Below are 14,345 nucleotides of genomic sequence, written 5' to 3' on the forward strand. Positions count from 1 at the left end.
TTGGAGTATTCAGCCGTGCTGTGGTATATTAACGTTTAGAATTACATTTCATGTTATGTAACTTAACAGAAACTGCCTTGTCTCGCATAAACACTTACATTACAGAAGCTACAAACAGATGCTTTCTCACCAGCCTCTTTCTCGCTAAGTTAATAAGGCAATAAAAAGTCAAAGATTATTGTATTTTTGTTCAATAATAGGCTAGAGCATCCGCCATACAAGTCCTTATGAATGAGCTGTTACTACAAAAACGATTATGTATTAGAACAAACACATTAATATAAACTAGTGATTTGAATTACAGCCAGAACTACCATCAGAGCTGCTGTTATATAAAATTAAACACCTTCTGATCAATCAGATTTGAGAATTCAACAGCGGGTATGTGGTATAAATTGGATTAATTCTTTAATATGCACATGTAATATATCAGTGACTTTACAGTGACCAAAGGTAAACAATCCTAAATCTAGAAGCCATTTTGTTTCTTAAATGTATTGACGCAGTTCCGTTTGATTGAAGCTGGAGCTGACTAACACAAACCTTTAAAGTGCGGGACGGCTACCGGGTCACTGAGAAGTAACATTTCTCCAACCCGTTAAATGTCTTTAAGCCCAACATTACAAATCATTTACACATCACCACACAAGCTTCGTTTTAAAATTTGTTACAGCAACACGCTGTTCTGCAAGCAAGGTCACCAGCTCTCCAAATGCTCTGGCTACGTCTAAGAATAAATATGCACGATAAGTTATCAGTCAGAGAGAACTTAAACAGGTCCACACCTTGAGTGCACACTCCTCATGTTAGTCATACAGACAGAAAAATGTCCCATTAAAATCCACAGACGGTGATAAGCACTGATGGCAGGACACTGTCACTTGCTGGTAGAAACCAGACGGTTGTGTCAAGGTGAGTCAGGTTTAGGAGCCATTTCTGGTCATATTTCTTTTGGACTAGGCGTTTAGACTTTAGAAGTACACTAGCCATATTAAGGTTTTAATTTTAAGAAAACATTTAAAAAATTGTTTAAGTGAAGAAAAGAAGCTCACACAAAAATTAAAATGTGCAGTGACATATCTTTGAAAATTCCTAAACAAACAGGAATTATGTACTCAACAAAGCTGCAGTGTGTGAAAACCCAAGGAACGAGGAATGATTCCAGTTTCACCAACAGACTTTGAAGACATTGAAATGATTCAAATAAAATTACCACTCTCTCAATTGCAAGCGCACAAACACACACACTCACAGGCATACACACACACAAAATAAAGCCTGTCTTTGTTCACTCACACACAACTTAGTCCCTAAGTGTGTTACTGAAGGGGTTAGTAGGTGGGGGGAGTGTGTGCGCACGTCTGAGGCTCGGCAATCATTTTTGGTCAAAGAAAATCCATTCACTCCAACTTTAGGTCTCCCTTCAGCTTTCTCTTCACACGCGAGTATGGACTCAGCTCGTCATCCATGATGAAATCATAGAGGACTTTCAACCACGATGTGTAACACGGCAGATCATCGTAATACTCTGCTGCTATTTTCTTCACCTGTTTGGGACAAAAATGAATTTTTCAGAAATGATGTACATGAATCATACTCAAAACCATCACAAGATTCTATCTTGCTTTTAGAACAATCTTATTTATGAGGTAGTGGTTATACAGTGGTGTTCGTCACTGGCATGACAGTTTTCCTCCTACCTACTCCACATCATCCATTAATATAGCCAGGGTCACGTATTTCTTTGTGCCCATTTTCTAGTTTCTAAAGTATGAGTTGTCATTTTTCAAATCAAGAATGCTTAGACAATGCAATGCCTTTCACCTTCTAAATATTCAAGTTTAAATGTAAACTTAATTCAGGACATGTAAAATAATTTTTAAGCACTGATGCTTGAGTTAAAGTTTCACGAAGGAAGATTAAATACCCCTAATATACACTCGCCTCAAGCTTCATTAGCTATAATGGAATGGAAACCATTCATGAACTGATTATCTTACCAGAGGGAGCCTTCGTCCCGGGATGCTGGGGAAGTCATGGTGCTCATTGTGGTAGCCTACGTTGAAAGTGAGCAGATTCAGCGATCCATAGTAAGAATAGGTCTCATGGCCCTTGAGGAACATGTAATGCTCAGCAATGAAGTGTCCAGAGATGGGATGCAGGCCCATTCCCAGCATTGAGCCAGCCAGCATGTAAAACAAAGGCTTGGCACCCAACAGCCAATAGAGAAGAAAGTTGAATGTAAACTGGATAGCCGCATTAGCTAGCTCCAACTGACTGATGGGTTTTGGATTGATGCACAGAGGTCGAATTGCATAGAACAGCGGCTGAAGAATAATCCAAACAAACTTGCGAAAGCGAGTGCAGAAGAACCAGCCCTCAAAGTTGGTCGGAATGTCCACGTCCACGCCATCCCCACCCAAATAGCGGTGGTGGTCGAGGTGGTAGCGCTTGAAGGAGGCCGAGTATGGCAGACCAATGGGCAGGTTGGCAAAGATGGCGAACCAGCGATTCCATTTTGCACGATTGTTGCCAAATGCTGTGTTGTGGGAAATTTCATGAATGGCTAAAGTCATGGAGTGGTTGATGCAACTGCCAAATGCGTAAGTCCAAAACAGGACCCACTTCCATTCCAAATCCTTGACGAGGTAAAAGGCCAGGAACTGGATGGCTACCATCATGCAGACAATCCATTTTAGCCTCGGGTCAGGTCCCATTAGAGATTTTATCTCTGGATATTTGGCTACCGAAAGAAACAAAAGACATCAGAGATTTGACTTTAGACTGGTATATACAATAGAGAACAAATTAAATTTCCATTCCTCCATGTACTGAGACATGTTTTCCTTATCTTTGGCTTCTCAGGGACAATAGGAAATAAGCTGATAGAGAACAGCTCCTAATAGACTAATTAATCTGCCTTTGAAAAGTTAAGGTTGTCGGGGAAAGTCTTTTAACGGTGATCTAATCAGATCCTTTGCACACTGTGAAGGCATAAGGGTTTTAATGGCAGTTTTTAGTAGTGATTTGCACAGAGCTGGCACTTTAACATGTAATGTACCTATAATTTGTTTATAGGTTTAATCATTTTCATCACACAGCACAAGTTCTCAACAATGCATTTAAAAAAAAAAAAAGCTTATTGCCTTAGATTTTACCTTAATTTTAATTACCCAACATACTTAAGGATGTCCAACAGTTGCTTGTGGAAACTTACATTATATGATTCCATTTCCTACTCTCAAAAAATGCAGCAATTATAAAAGAATGAGACAAAACTACATGACTAAGTTCTTGGCTTTGTTACAAAAGCAGGTCTAGGCCTAGAAAAAGCCCACACTGCATCATCTGTGGTAGAGATGATGTAACTTCCCGAGCAAGAGCTCACTCATATGGGGCAAGTCCTGACTGAAAACTTGGGTCGAAGCCTCCACATGCCTGCGAACAGCACGCAGTTCTTGAAGTCCCTTTTGCATTTTATTCTCTGAACTCTTTCTCTCTCATTTTATTGTAAAATCTACACCCAGCAAAAAGATGTGGAATATCATGAGCATGCATTGCCATATATGGGAAAATACTGAACTGAAGTTTTGAAGCAGTTACAGTTTATCCGTTCATCTGTGCACTTGGTTCTTGTTTTCTCCTCTGTCACTCCATTTCTCACGGCTGTGATAGGTGGACTGTGGACAACTTCCATTTCATTTGGCAGTGTGTTTACTTAAACTGACTTATAAGTGAGGCACAGTACAAACCAAGCACATACAGAAGCTGAGCAGTTGATGGCCCAATGGGTCAAAGACAGCCTTGGGGTTGGAACTCAAAACCACTCATTAGTAAAGAGCCTTAACCAAGGCACTGCCCCTTTCACTTAAAACAAGTCATTGTTTCTGCTTGACTCCAACAGCACAATGCCCTGATGACATGAAAAGCATGAAATATTCAGGCAGTACAAGCATTTATACACAGCAGCCATTGCAGTACAAAACAGCTCATCACTGCACAATGAGTGCACATTATGTCAACATGAAATTAAATAGCCCAGGGGATAATTGCTCCTACTTTATATCAGGACAAAAGGCCCTGACACTGGATATTGAATAGGTCTCTATAACACTACGCCTTCATGTCACATGGCTGCCTGCAGGGTCAAAATGCCTATCTACTGAACGTCTGTCCTTAACCTCACACGGTGGACTTCAGATGTGTGAACTTGATTCTAACACCTTTATGTAAAACTCTTGTCAATTTAGTGGTCATTTTAAAGAAATAAAAATGTGTTTAAAAATGTGTGACATTTGCCTACAGTCTATGCTTCAGCCAAAACGTTAAGTAAATACAAATAAAAGGTCATAAAACAGATAACTGTCACTGTGACATGCCTTTAAAGTAAGGTATTTCAGTGGGTCGACCCGAGCAGTCGAAAAATAGTGCAGAAGAACCTAGAAATGTGGGGTTTTTTTTGTTTTTTTTAATGCCATAGTTCAGCCACTATAGTGGCTAGTCTCTAGTTGTTTTTTTTCTTCTTTCAAACATTACAGCCTCTGTAGCAGATGCTCTGTTGTGACTTGTATCCAGTCACATGCATTTACATAAATTAGACTCTAAAGGCAGCTCTTTAGAGCTCTTTATTGCATTTATCCTCTTGTCTGACCAGTGAAGATAGGACTTGTTTAAAAACACTGATGATGAAACCAATGTTTAAAGATGACTATAAATAGACATCTCATCTCTTCAGAGTCCATGGCTCTAGTCAAAAGTGGCAACATGAAGCTCCAGTGTAAAACAAAACAACCACTAATTTTAATGCAATTCAATGTTAATTGTATAGCGCTTTTAACAACAGACATTGCCACAAAGCAGCATTACAGAAATATATAAATTCAGGATATAAATTTTAAATGTATGAATTTATCCCTAATGAGCAAGCCAGAGGCGACGGAGGCAAAGAAAAACTCCCTGAGAAGACATGAGGAAGAAACCTTGAGAAGAACCAGAAAGGGTGGGTGATAACGGATCATTTATAGCCAATTCATCATTACTGGTGAAGCATTTAAAAGTAACTGGGGTCAACATTCATTCAGTCATGTTAGCTGATTACATGAACTTTAGAAAGGAAGGAATTTCATGTAGCTGGATCTTTACCAATTTTAGTTGAATCCCCCTTCTGTAAATATGTATATAAGAGTTTCACATGTAAGCCAGTGAAGTCACTGACTACTAAAACAACCTTTATTGGGGGAAAAGAAAAAAAAAAATCTATCAAACACTGAAAATTTCTCTTACCACAAGGAACAGATAAAGGTTAGTAACCAGTCAGAAACTTTCAGGTCGTTACCACAATGCTGTCTGCTACACAAGTTATCATCCAATTACCAGAAAAAAAAAACGACAAAAACAAAGTTACAAAGGTGAACTTAGGGTTTGATAACAGTTTGGGTTTAAAGAAAAAAAAAAAAAAAACACCCAGTGTGTCCCACGACCTATTTTTTGCGAACATTAGATAACATTGTCTAGGCCTACAAAATGCCAGTGTTGCTAGCTATATGCTAGCCGAGATGTTTGTACGCCAACTCGCACGTCTTCTTGCTAAGCTAACTAGTGTATCATATTACTTGCTAAGCTAACTAGTGTATCATACGTGCACTATGTTGTAGGTTATATTAATGCTCACTAGGCCAATGTGGCAGTGTGGTGGGCAATTGTACAGGGAGTGGCGCTTCCTTTTCAGGCGTTAGCTTTCCTTTAGCCATCTTAGCTCTCGTGTTGACATAACGGTATGTCTTGTGACCAGTGGGCTTCAGCTCTAAAGCCTCAGGTGTCAGATACTAACACTGAACAATCTAACAAAGTGCCTACGACACACACAGTATGCACTGGAAAGTTTAATTAACAGTTGAAGTTTAATTAGCGGGCTAATACTTCAAATATGTTACACAGGAATTTGTTTTGCAAGACATTAAAATCAGCCGCTCCAACAACTGCATCTGCAGTGATCATACACAATTCCCAGACTGCTAGATCCCAAGCTACTGTAGCGTGAAGCTCCAGTTTAACATGATGAGAAAGCTCGACAAATCCAAACAGATCAATGAAATGAAGTGATGTGCTCACCGAGAATCTCTTTCCTCCGGTCGGCATGTGGCTGGTCGGTATAAACCCATTCAAAATCCTCACGCGCCACCCGGTTCCCCATATTACACCGCCTGCTTTAATTACAGCGCTATTCACGAGCTTTACGTGACTTTTCCTGACGATTAGATGTCCCTCTGTAGGCGTTTCCGAAGTTTTCAGTTCATGGAGCTAGGCACGTTCTCCCTCCTTCCTCACTGAGAACAGTTATAACTTGTGCTCTGGCTGAAATGGCCGAGTCGAGCTGCGTCCTGTGGGCGGTTCTGCTTTTAGGGCGGTACCTGGCGGTAGCGTTTTTTTACACCAGCCAATCAACATCCAGTGTTTATTTTACAACATATTGCAGCGTCCAATCACAATCATGGAGGAGGGGTTTTGTACCGGCGTGATCTTAAAGCCATCTTTCACATATACACTCAACGTCCACTTTAATAGGAACACTTGGATACTTACTCATTTATGCAGTTATTCAATCAGCCAATCATGTGGCATGCACAATGCAAAAAAAAAAAAACAAAATCATGCATGTAACAGTTAAGAGCTTCAGTTAATGCTCACATCAAACATCAGCATGGGGAAAATATGTGATCTCTGTGCCGTGGCAGTTGGTGCCAGATGGGCTGGTTTGAGTATTCCAGAAACTGCTGATCTCCTGGGATTTTCACATACAACAGTGTCTAGAGTTTAAAAAACAAAAAACATTGCGTGACCGACAGTTCTGTGTGTAGAAACGCCATGTTGATAAGAGAGGTCAGAGGAAAATGGCCAGATTGGTTCGAGCTGTCAGAAAAGGATATAGTGACTCATATAATCACTCTTTACAACTGTGGTGAGCAGAAAAGCATCTCAGCACGCACAGAACATCGAACCTCTGTTTGGAAATCATGCTTAATGGTAAAGCTCTACATCACTAGGCTAATGGATAAAGGTGAAGCTATAACAGAAGAGATAAAAGAAGCTGCTTTTCGTAGCTTCTTTCGTCGTCTCATCTCCTGTTCATTTAAGTTTCGTTAGCAGAACACACGATCGAAATGTTTGAAACAGCCCATACAGGTACATGAGATAGGATTCATGGGACATTTCTGCCTGAAAACTAATGCAGAGGAAGATTGAAGTAATAAATGTGTGCAACACCCTTTCTTCAGTGAAAATCATGTATAAAATCCAATCACAAGTGGTCCCTGGAGATGCATTCAAAATGCCAGCTATGCTATGCATTTCAGCTGTCCACATGTGATCGGATCACTTGAGACAGACATTAACACCAGGTGTGAATAGGGCCTGAGTGCCATCACCTGAGGTAAAAGTTAATTGTGGCATTTAAACACGAGCGTCATTGTCATCTCTTCATTCGGCTGATCACGGGTTGCTCTAACATTCATTCAGCCTATCGCAGAAACACTGGGATTTACCCTGGATGGGACACCAGTCTATCGCAGAACATCATGCACACACTCATTCACACCTGGGGCAATTGAAGAGTAGCCAATCTGTCTGCTGGCATGGTTTTTTTGGACAGTCTGAGGAAACTCAAATGAGCACAGGGAGAGCATGCAAAACTCCACACAGACAGTAACCTGAGCTCAGGATCCACCCAAGAACCCAGGAGCTGTGAGGCAGCAACTCTCGCCGCTGTGCCACCGTGCCACTCTGTGTTAACATCAGTCAGGAAATAATCACTGATTAATTCACTGAGTTCTGTTGGCTATTTTTTTTGTTATTAATGTCTTTTTATTAAGTCCTTTAAACAGATTAAATCTTAGTCTGCTGCCATCTGTGCAGTGTGTAAGCACAGTTCTCTGTTTTGATGATGATGTGATCACACAGGTACATCGCAGACATTCTGACAGTATCTGAGTACAAACCGAGCTGATTAGGGTTATGTACATTTTACTGTGGCACGTAGCTATCCAAAAATTAAACAAATTGTGACATTCACAAGAATGTAAGAAAAACACACTTTTCTAGCAAAACCTTAGACATCTTTAAGCAGACTGACTGTTTTTACCCATGTTTGTTAAACTGGCTCATTAAAAGTTTGGTAATACAGTGCAAACAAAGACACTGTTTCAGATTTTTCTATTGGGTCACATGCAGTGCACAAACAGTGCTAGGCTAAAGACTGTCATTAACTGTGGCATTAACTGTCACAGACTTTTTCCAACCTCAACATCACATCTTAATCAAATATCAATACTACAATGGAGAAATATTGTCAAATACACTGCCTGGCCAAAAAATAGGTCGCTGTTTGGGTTTAAACAAGCAAATACTTAAGTGATTGGATAATAGGATTGGATTATTACTGCAGTGATTAATATGTTTCATTAATATGTTTCAGCTGGCAACAATTCTTTTAACCTTAACTCATGCAGTGTGTAGCTTCCTAAACAACCATGGTCAGGATGGCCGAGCGGTCTAAGGCGCTGCGTTCAGGTCGCAGTCTCCCCTGGAGGCGTGGGTTCGAATCCCACTTCTGACAACACATGTTTTGGGGGTAGTCGTGGCCTAATGGTTAGAGAGTTAGACTTATAACCCGAACCTGAAGTGAGTCTCAGGTCTGGCAGGGAAGCAAAAAAGGGCTGCCCACTGCTGTGTGTGTGTGTGTGCACTTGGATGGGTTAAATGCAGAGCACAAATTCTGAGTATGGGTCACCATACTTGGCCACACTTCACTTCACGTCATGTAAAAGATGTTACTGAAGGGGAAAATTATTGGCCTGCATCAAGCAAAGAAAACAACTAAAGAGATTGCTGAAATCACTGGAACTGGGTTATGACATGTTCAGTGCATTATTAAAGCCTGGAAGGATAGTGGTGAACTGTCAACTTTACAGCAGAAATGTAGAAAAAAATCTTGAATGATCGTGATCGGAGATCTTTAAAACGCTTGGTGGTGTCACATCATAAAAAAAATCGACAGGAGAACTCACGGCTATGTTTAATAGTGAAAGTAAGAGCATTTCGACACGCACAATGTGATGAGAACTTAGAGGATTGGGACTAAACAGCTGTGTGGCCACAAGAAAGCCATTTATTAGTGAGGCTAATCGGAAAAAATGACTTCAATTGGCTACGGAGCATAAAGACTGGAGTGTGGAGCAATGGAAAAAGGTCATGTGGTCTGATAAAATCAGATTTACCCTATTCCAAAGCAATGGGCGTGTCAGGGTAAGAAGGGAAATGCATGAAGTGATTCACCCGTCATGCATACTGCCTACTGTACAAGCCTCTGGAGGCAGTGCTATGATGTGGGGTTGCATCAGCTGGTCAGGTCGAGGCTCAGCCTCATTGTGTGGCAATAAAATGAAGTCAGCTGAGCACCTGAATGTACTGAATGACCAGGTTATCCCATCAATGGACTTTTTCTTCCCTGACAGCACAGGCATATTCCAGGATGAAAATGCTTAGAGATTCATCAGGCTTAACTTGTGAAAGAGTCGTTCAGGGAGCATGAGGAATCATTTTCACACATGAATTGGCCACCACAGAGTCCTGACTTTAACCCCATTGAAAGTCTTTGGGATGTGCTGGAGAAGACTTTACGGAGTGGTTATTGCAACTCTGGATGGAAATAAATGTTGGGAAGTTGCATAAGGTTGTTGAAACAATGCCAGGACGAATGCGTGCCGTAATCAAAGCTAAATGCAGTGCAACAAAATATTAGATTGTGCGACTTTTTTTTTTGGCCAGGCAGTGTATATAAAGACCAGTGAATATTCCACAAACCCAGTGAAGGAGACTGACTGTTATGTAAATAAATGTGTTACTGTCGTAATGCTCCTTGTGGTTGCATATTTTCTTGTGTTTTCTGTCTTTTTTCACAACAGTCCATGGAGCATCGTCACTGGATGAACAAGGCACTGTGCCTATAAATGTCAAGAGGGAAGCACTAGAGATGTAGAAGACTCTTCCTCCCATTCCCACACCACCTGACCTGACCAGAAAAACAGACTCTCTTTACCTTGGTTAACAAAATCCTGTTGTGTTGTGCATTCATGGTAAATCATGTGGAATCTGTAGGGGATGAGTGCAATTTATTTTGATTACTCTTTTGTTCCGTTTTGAGGCTAGGGAGGTAGGGTAGCTAGGGTGAAATTATGGTGAATATTTTTGTCTTACACCCTCTATGAGCTATAATTAGTGCTTCAATACTGTATTGTATGGTCTCAAATGCCATAGTTGCAAGTTGTAAGAGTAAAGATAAGATGTACTTTTATTGATCTCCTGTAGGTGAAATTCAGTTCTGTTTTACTTCTCATAACTGCCAGGGGTGATGTGAAACACCTGGACACATGCCAAGACCTCATATTGACGCTTCATAGAGTATTTGTAATAAATGCTATCATTTTGGTAATACATGGCAAACAAGGACACTGTTTCAGTGTGGGTGATGTAGTATGTATTTGTTCAACTTAGCTGCTGAGTGACATCACTGATTAGACAGCAACAACATCAGATCAGTGGATTCTGATGACAGTGTTGCAGAGATACAAGTTGCAGTTCAGCTGCCAGCCCCTAACCTTATGGGTCTCAAGACTTTGTCGATATCAGACCCCAACAAAGTTACCACTTTGTCACATAAAATTTCTTGATCAAAAAAAGGTTGGCCCTTACAGCAAAGGGTTCACGTCGATGAATCTCTGCAACACTTATTTTCATGTCCCCAATGCCCCAGAACACATATGCATTTTAAGGTTTGCTTTCCAAAATAAGGCATTCCAATTTAAATCCCTACCCTTCTGCCTCTCCTTAAGGCCACAGTTGTATTTGAGAGGATTCAACAAGTCTTGTCTTCCTTAATGATCAGTGGCAACAGGATACTGTGTGCACCCACCAAAAAGCAGGCCGTTCAGGACACATCCAGTGTCCTTGCACCTCATATGGTGCTTAGTCTCATGGTGAACTGAACTCTGAAAAGAGCTCCCTACCACCAAAACACATAAGACAGTTAATGAACATGAGGCGTGAGTTACCGAGAATGCTTGCATTCAGATATCTGTTGAGGCATCTGTTGAGGATGTCAGGATTGATGATGGTAAGTGCAGCAGAGAGAAATATGTTTATGTCATTTACATTTACATTTCTGACATTTGGCAGACGTCCTTATCCAGAGTGACTTACAGAATTGTTTTGAAATCTCTATCAAAAAAACACATCTTCATACTGGTTTACTAGGGCAGGGACTAAGAGTACCATCAGTCTAAAAACCCTGTTGGGGAGGTTAGTACAGTATGAAAAACACACAACACGAGACAATAATAACCACTACTAGTAGTGTGGATAACCCCTCCCACACCTCTCATGGACTCTTCACCCTCCTGCCATTTGGCAGAAGGTCCCAGAGCATCTGCGCCACCAACACCAGACTCCACAACATTTTCTTCCCTTAGGCAGTCAGATTACTCAGCACCCTGCTGCCTCCCAACGCTTTCCTGAACTATTAAACACCTAACAGAGTATGACTCAATATCACCGCACACCTGCACTTTACAAAGCTGCATCAGACACTTTTTATTTATGATACTCTTTTTGCTGCCAATGGTGCTGCTACACTACACAATAGTTTACAGTCCATTGTTGCAACAGCTTTCCCATACAACACTGTTCTGTTGTACTTGTGTATCTATTGTCCTGTGTGTTCCTTGTTCTGTGTATTTATTGTCCTGCACTCTATGCAGTCTTGTGCACTTTACTACTATATTGTTATGTGTTGCACCATGGTCCGGAAGAAACAACATTTCGTTCCAATGTATACGAGCTACATAGAGGAAAGACAATAAAACCCCACTTGAATTTTTTTACTCACAAAGTGCTAATTTAAGTACTTGGTGAAGAGGTAGGTCTTCAGTTGTCATTTGACAGTCAGGGAAGTTAATTTCCACCACCTAGATTGGAAATGATTGGATAGAGAAGAACCTTGTTGCATGTCTTCCTTGTACCTGAGAGATGGGTGGTTAGAGTATTGGAGGGAGTGTGGTGCAGAGTGCAGTGTGATAAGTAAGATAGGTGGGCGCTGGTCTGTATTTGGCTTTGTAGGCAAGCATCAGTGTTTTAAATCTGATGCAGGCAGCTACAGGAAGCCAATGGAGGGAGCATAGCAATAGGGTAGTGTGAGAGGTTGAAAACAAGTCATGCAGCTGCAATCTGGACTAGTTGCAGAGGTTGGATGGCATGGAGAGGCAGACCTGCCAGGAGCAAGCTGCAGTAGTCCAGTCTTGAAATGACAAGAGACAGAACAAGCACCTGAATGGCCTATTCAACTGATAGAAGTGGCCAGATCCTACTAATGTTTTAAAGGAGAAACCGGCTTGCACAAGTCAGTTTAGCGATGTGAGGCGAGAAGGACAGTTGGTTGTCCAAAGTTACCCCAAGGTTGTGTGAAATTTGAGAGCCGCCCAGGAAAATCACAAGATCTTGACATGGGGATGCATCACAAAAGATGTACAGCAGCTCAGTTTTGCTTCAGCTGATGAGCTGCCATCCACGATGAGATGTCAGCCAGACATCCTGAAATAGAAGTAGAAGTATGAGTGTCTGTTGGAGGAAAGAAGAGAATAAGTTAAGTTTCATCAACATAGCAGTGGTATGAAAAACTCATGTGAGGATATGACCTCACTACAAGAATGGGTATAGAGGGGACCACAGGAGAGAACCTACCACTGAGCCCTGTGGGACACCAGTGTCTGAGCCCTGTGGGACTGAGCACTGAGCCTGTTCTGAGGCTCTACTTCTGTTTGGAGCCTCCTTTACCTGAGAATCACTCACTGCTAAGGATGGCCCCACATGGATATCCTGAAGATTACCATGAGATTGCTGTGGATGGTACCACAAGGATACACTAAAGGATACACTAACTGGATGGTCTCACTTGGATAGCCTAAAGATTGCACTTTCTGAAAATTGCTCAAGTCTCATTCATTATCCATTGGATAACTTCACTTGGATACTATAGATTTAAAGTTAAAAACACTAATGAAACAAACAAACAAACAAAAAATACTCTGATGCTCATACTAAAGACCATTTCACACACTTAGCATAGCTTGACTTTATAGCTTACAGTTGTGGATGAGTAACATGTATTAAGTGTCACCCACAAGAGGATGGGTTCCGTTTTGAGTCTGGTTCCTCTGAAGGTTGCTTCCTCATTTCGTCTCAGGGAGTTTTTCCTGCCATTCTCACCTCTAGTTTGCTTATTGGGGATAAAACTAAATCCATATCTAGATTTCTGCAAAGCTGCTTTGTGACGATGTCCATTGTTAAAAGTGCTATATAAACAAAATTGAACTGAATTGAATGAAATGTTTACTGAATTATGACATTAGTTTATTGGAACAATTTAGATCAGATGTAACCAGGAAAAGACAAATTTTTTATCACTCTGATTAGGCACTTGAAGCACACCACATATTCATGGTTTATAGTTAATACTAGCACTCTGTATGGATCTTTTTACCTCTAGGCTTAATGCGTTTACCCTCCAAGTACGTTTTCCTTTAAAGAACTATCCAATTCGGATCTAAACATTTAGGTTTCCTTATTTAATTGCTATTCTGTATCATTTTGTCTGTGGCCATAGTAGTGATTAAACTGCAATGAAACTTGTAATAAAACATCAGCTGTTCAAAAACCTTGAACCTTAGATACACTGGGTGTGTATCTAAATTTGTTTCTATGAACCCTGGTTAAACTCCAGGGTTCCTTGTCATTCGGAAGTAGCTTTGCAAGAAGGTTTCCAGGAAAGCTCACTGCATGATGGTGGTATTTATTGCAAACCCTGCATCATGTGTCACTGTGTGCCTTTTTTTTGGCAGGTCTCCACGTGTGTACATGTGCACAAAGAAGTATCTAGGTGTTTCACAACACTTAGTGGCAATCTTCACGGCAAATAGTGACATGCTTTCATGAGGTAAAAGTCCCTTGAGGTGGAGTAGTGAGTAGAGATAAAAATGGATCAAATTACTTTTAAAATTTACATGGATGATTTATTGTTTTCATACAAAGATTGTAATTTATGTAATCGGTTTGAGATGGGAATGTCCTACATAAAGGATATTGTATAATGAAGGGTGTGAATTATATGTGGTTTGAAACAATATTTGGAACAATATTGTGCATTTACCCACAATATGAGATGACTTAATGAATGTTGATTTTGTGACAAAGGCTTCTATTCTTGTATTAAGCGACAACATGCCCATGTTTTAGCAGAG

The 14,345-nt window shown here is 40.6% G+C and overlaps 1 protein-coding gene and 1 non-coding gene across 2 annotated transcripts; one reads left to right on the forward strand and one right to left on the reverse strand.

Annotated features, from left to right (window-relative positions):
- Positions 1 to 491: 491 nt before the first annotated feature.
- degs1 (delta(4)-desaturase, sphingolipid 1) lies at positions 492 to 6,387 on the reverse strand. Its single transcript, XM_026943277.3, has 3 exons — positions 6,112 to 6,387; positions 2,001 to 2,743; positions 492 to 1,547 (listed from the first exon to the last, which is right to left on the reverse strand). Exons 1-3 carry the CDS (start codon positions 6,191 to 6,193, stop codon positions 1,401 to 1,403), a joined length of 972 nt encoding a protein of 323 aa, XP_026799078.1. The 5' UTR covers positions 6,194 to 6,387; the 3' UTR covers positions 492 to 1,400.
- A 2,141-nt stretch (positions 6,388 to 8,528) lies between these two features.
- On the forward strand, positions 8,529 to 8,611 carry trnal-cag (transfer RNA leucine (anticodon CAG)). The gene has a single exon. It is a non-coding gene; the product is annotated as a tRNA-Leu (tRNA).
- The last annotated feature ends 5,734 nt before the right edge of the window (positions 8,612 to 14,345 follow it).

Source organism: Pangasianodon hypophthalmus, chromosome 28 (assembly GCF_027358585.1).
Source record: "Pangasianodon hypophthalmus isolate fPanHyp1 chromosome 28, fPanHyp1.pri, whole genome shotgun sequence".
NCBI lineage: Eukaryota > Metazoa > Chordata > Actinopteri > Siluriformes > Pangasiidae > Pangasianodon > Pangasianodon hypophthalmus.

Excerpts from the sequence above, each read along its gene's own strand:
- degs1 (XM_026943277.3), bottom strand. The coding sequence starts at position 6,193 with ATGGGGAACCGGGTGGCGCGTGAGGATTTTGAATGGGTTTATACCGAC. Across the intron at positions 2,744-6,111 it reads CCGGAGGAAAGAGATTCTCG|CCAAATATCCAGAGATAAAA; the intron begins GTGAGCACATCA and ends TTCTTTCGGTAG. Across the intron at positions 1,548-2,000 it reads CGGGACGAAGGCTCCCTCTG|GTGAAGAAAATAGCAGCAGA; the intron begins GTAAGATAATCA and ends TGTCCCAAACAG.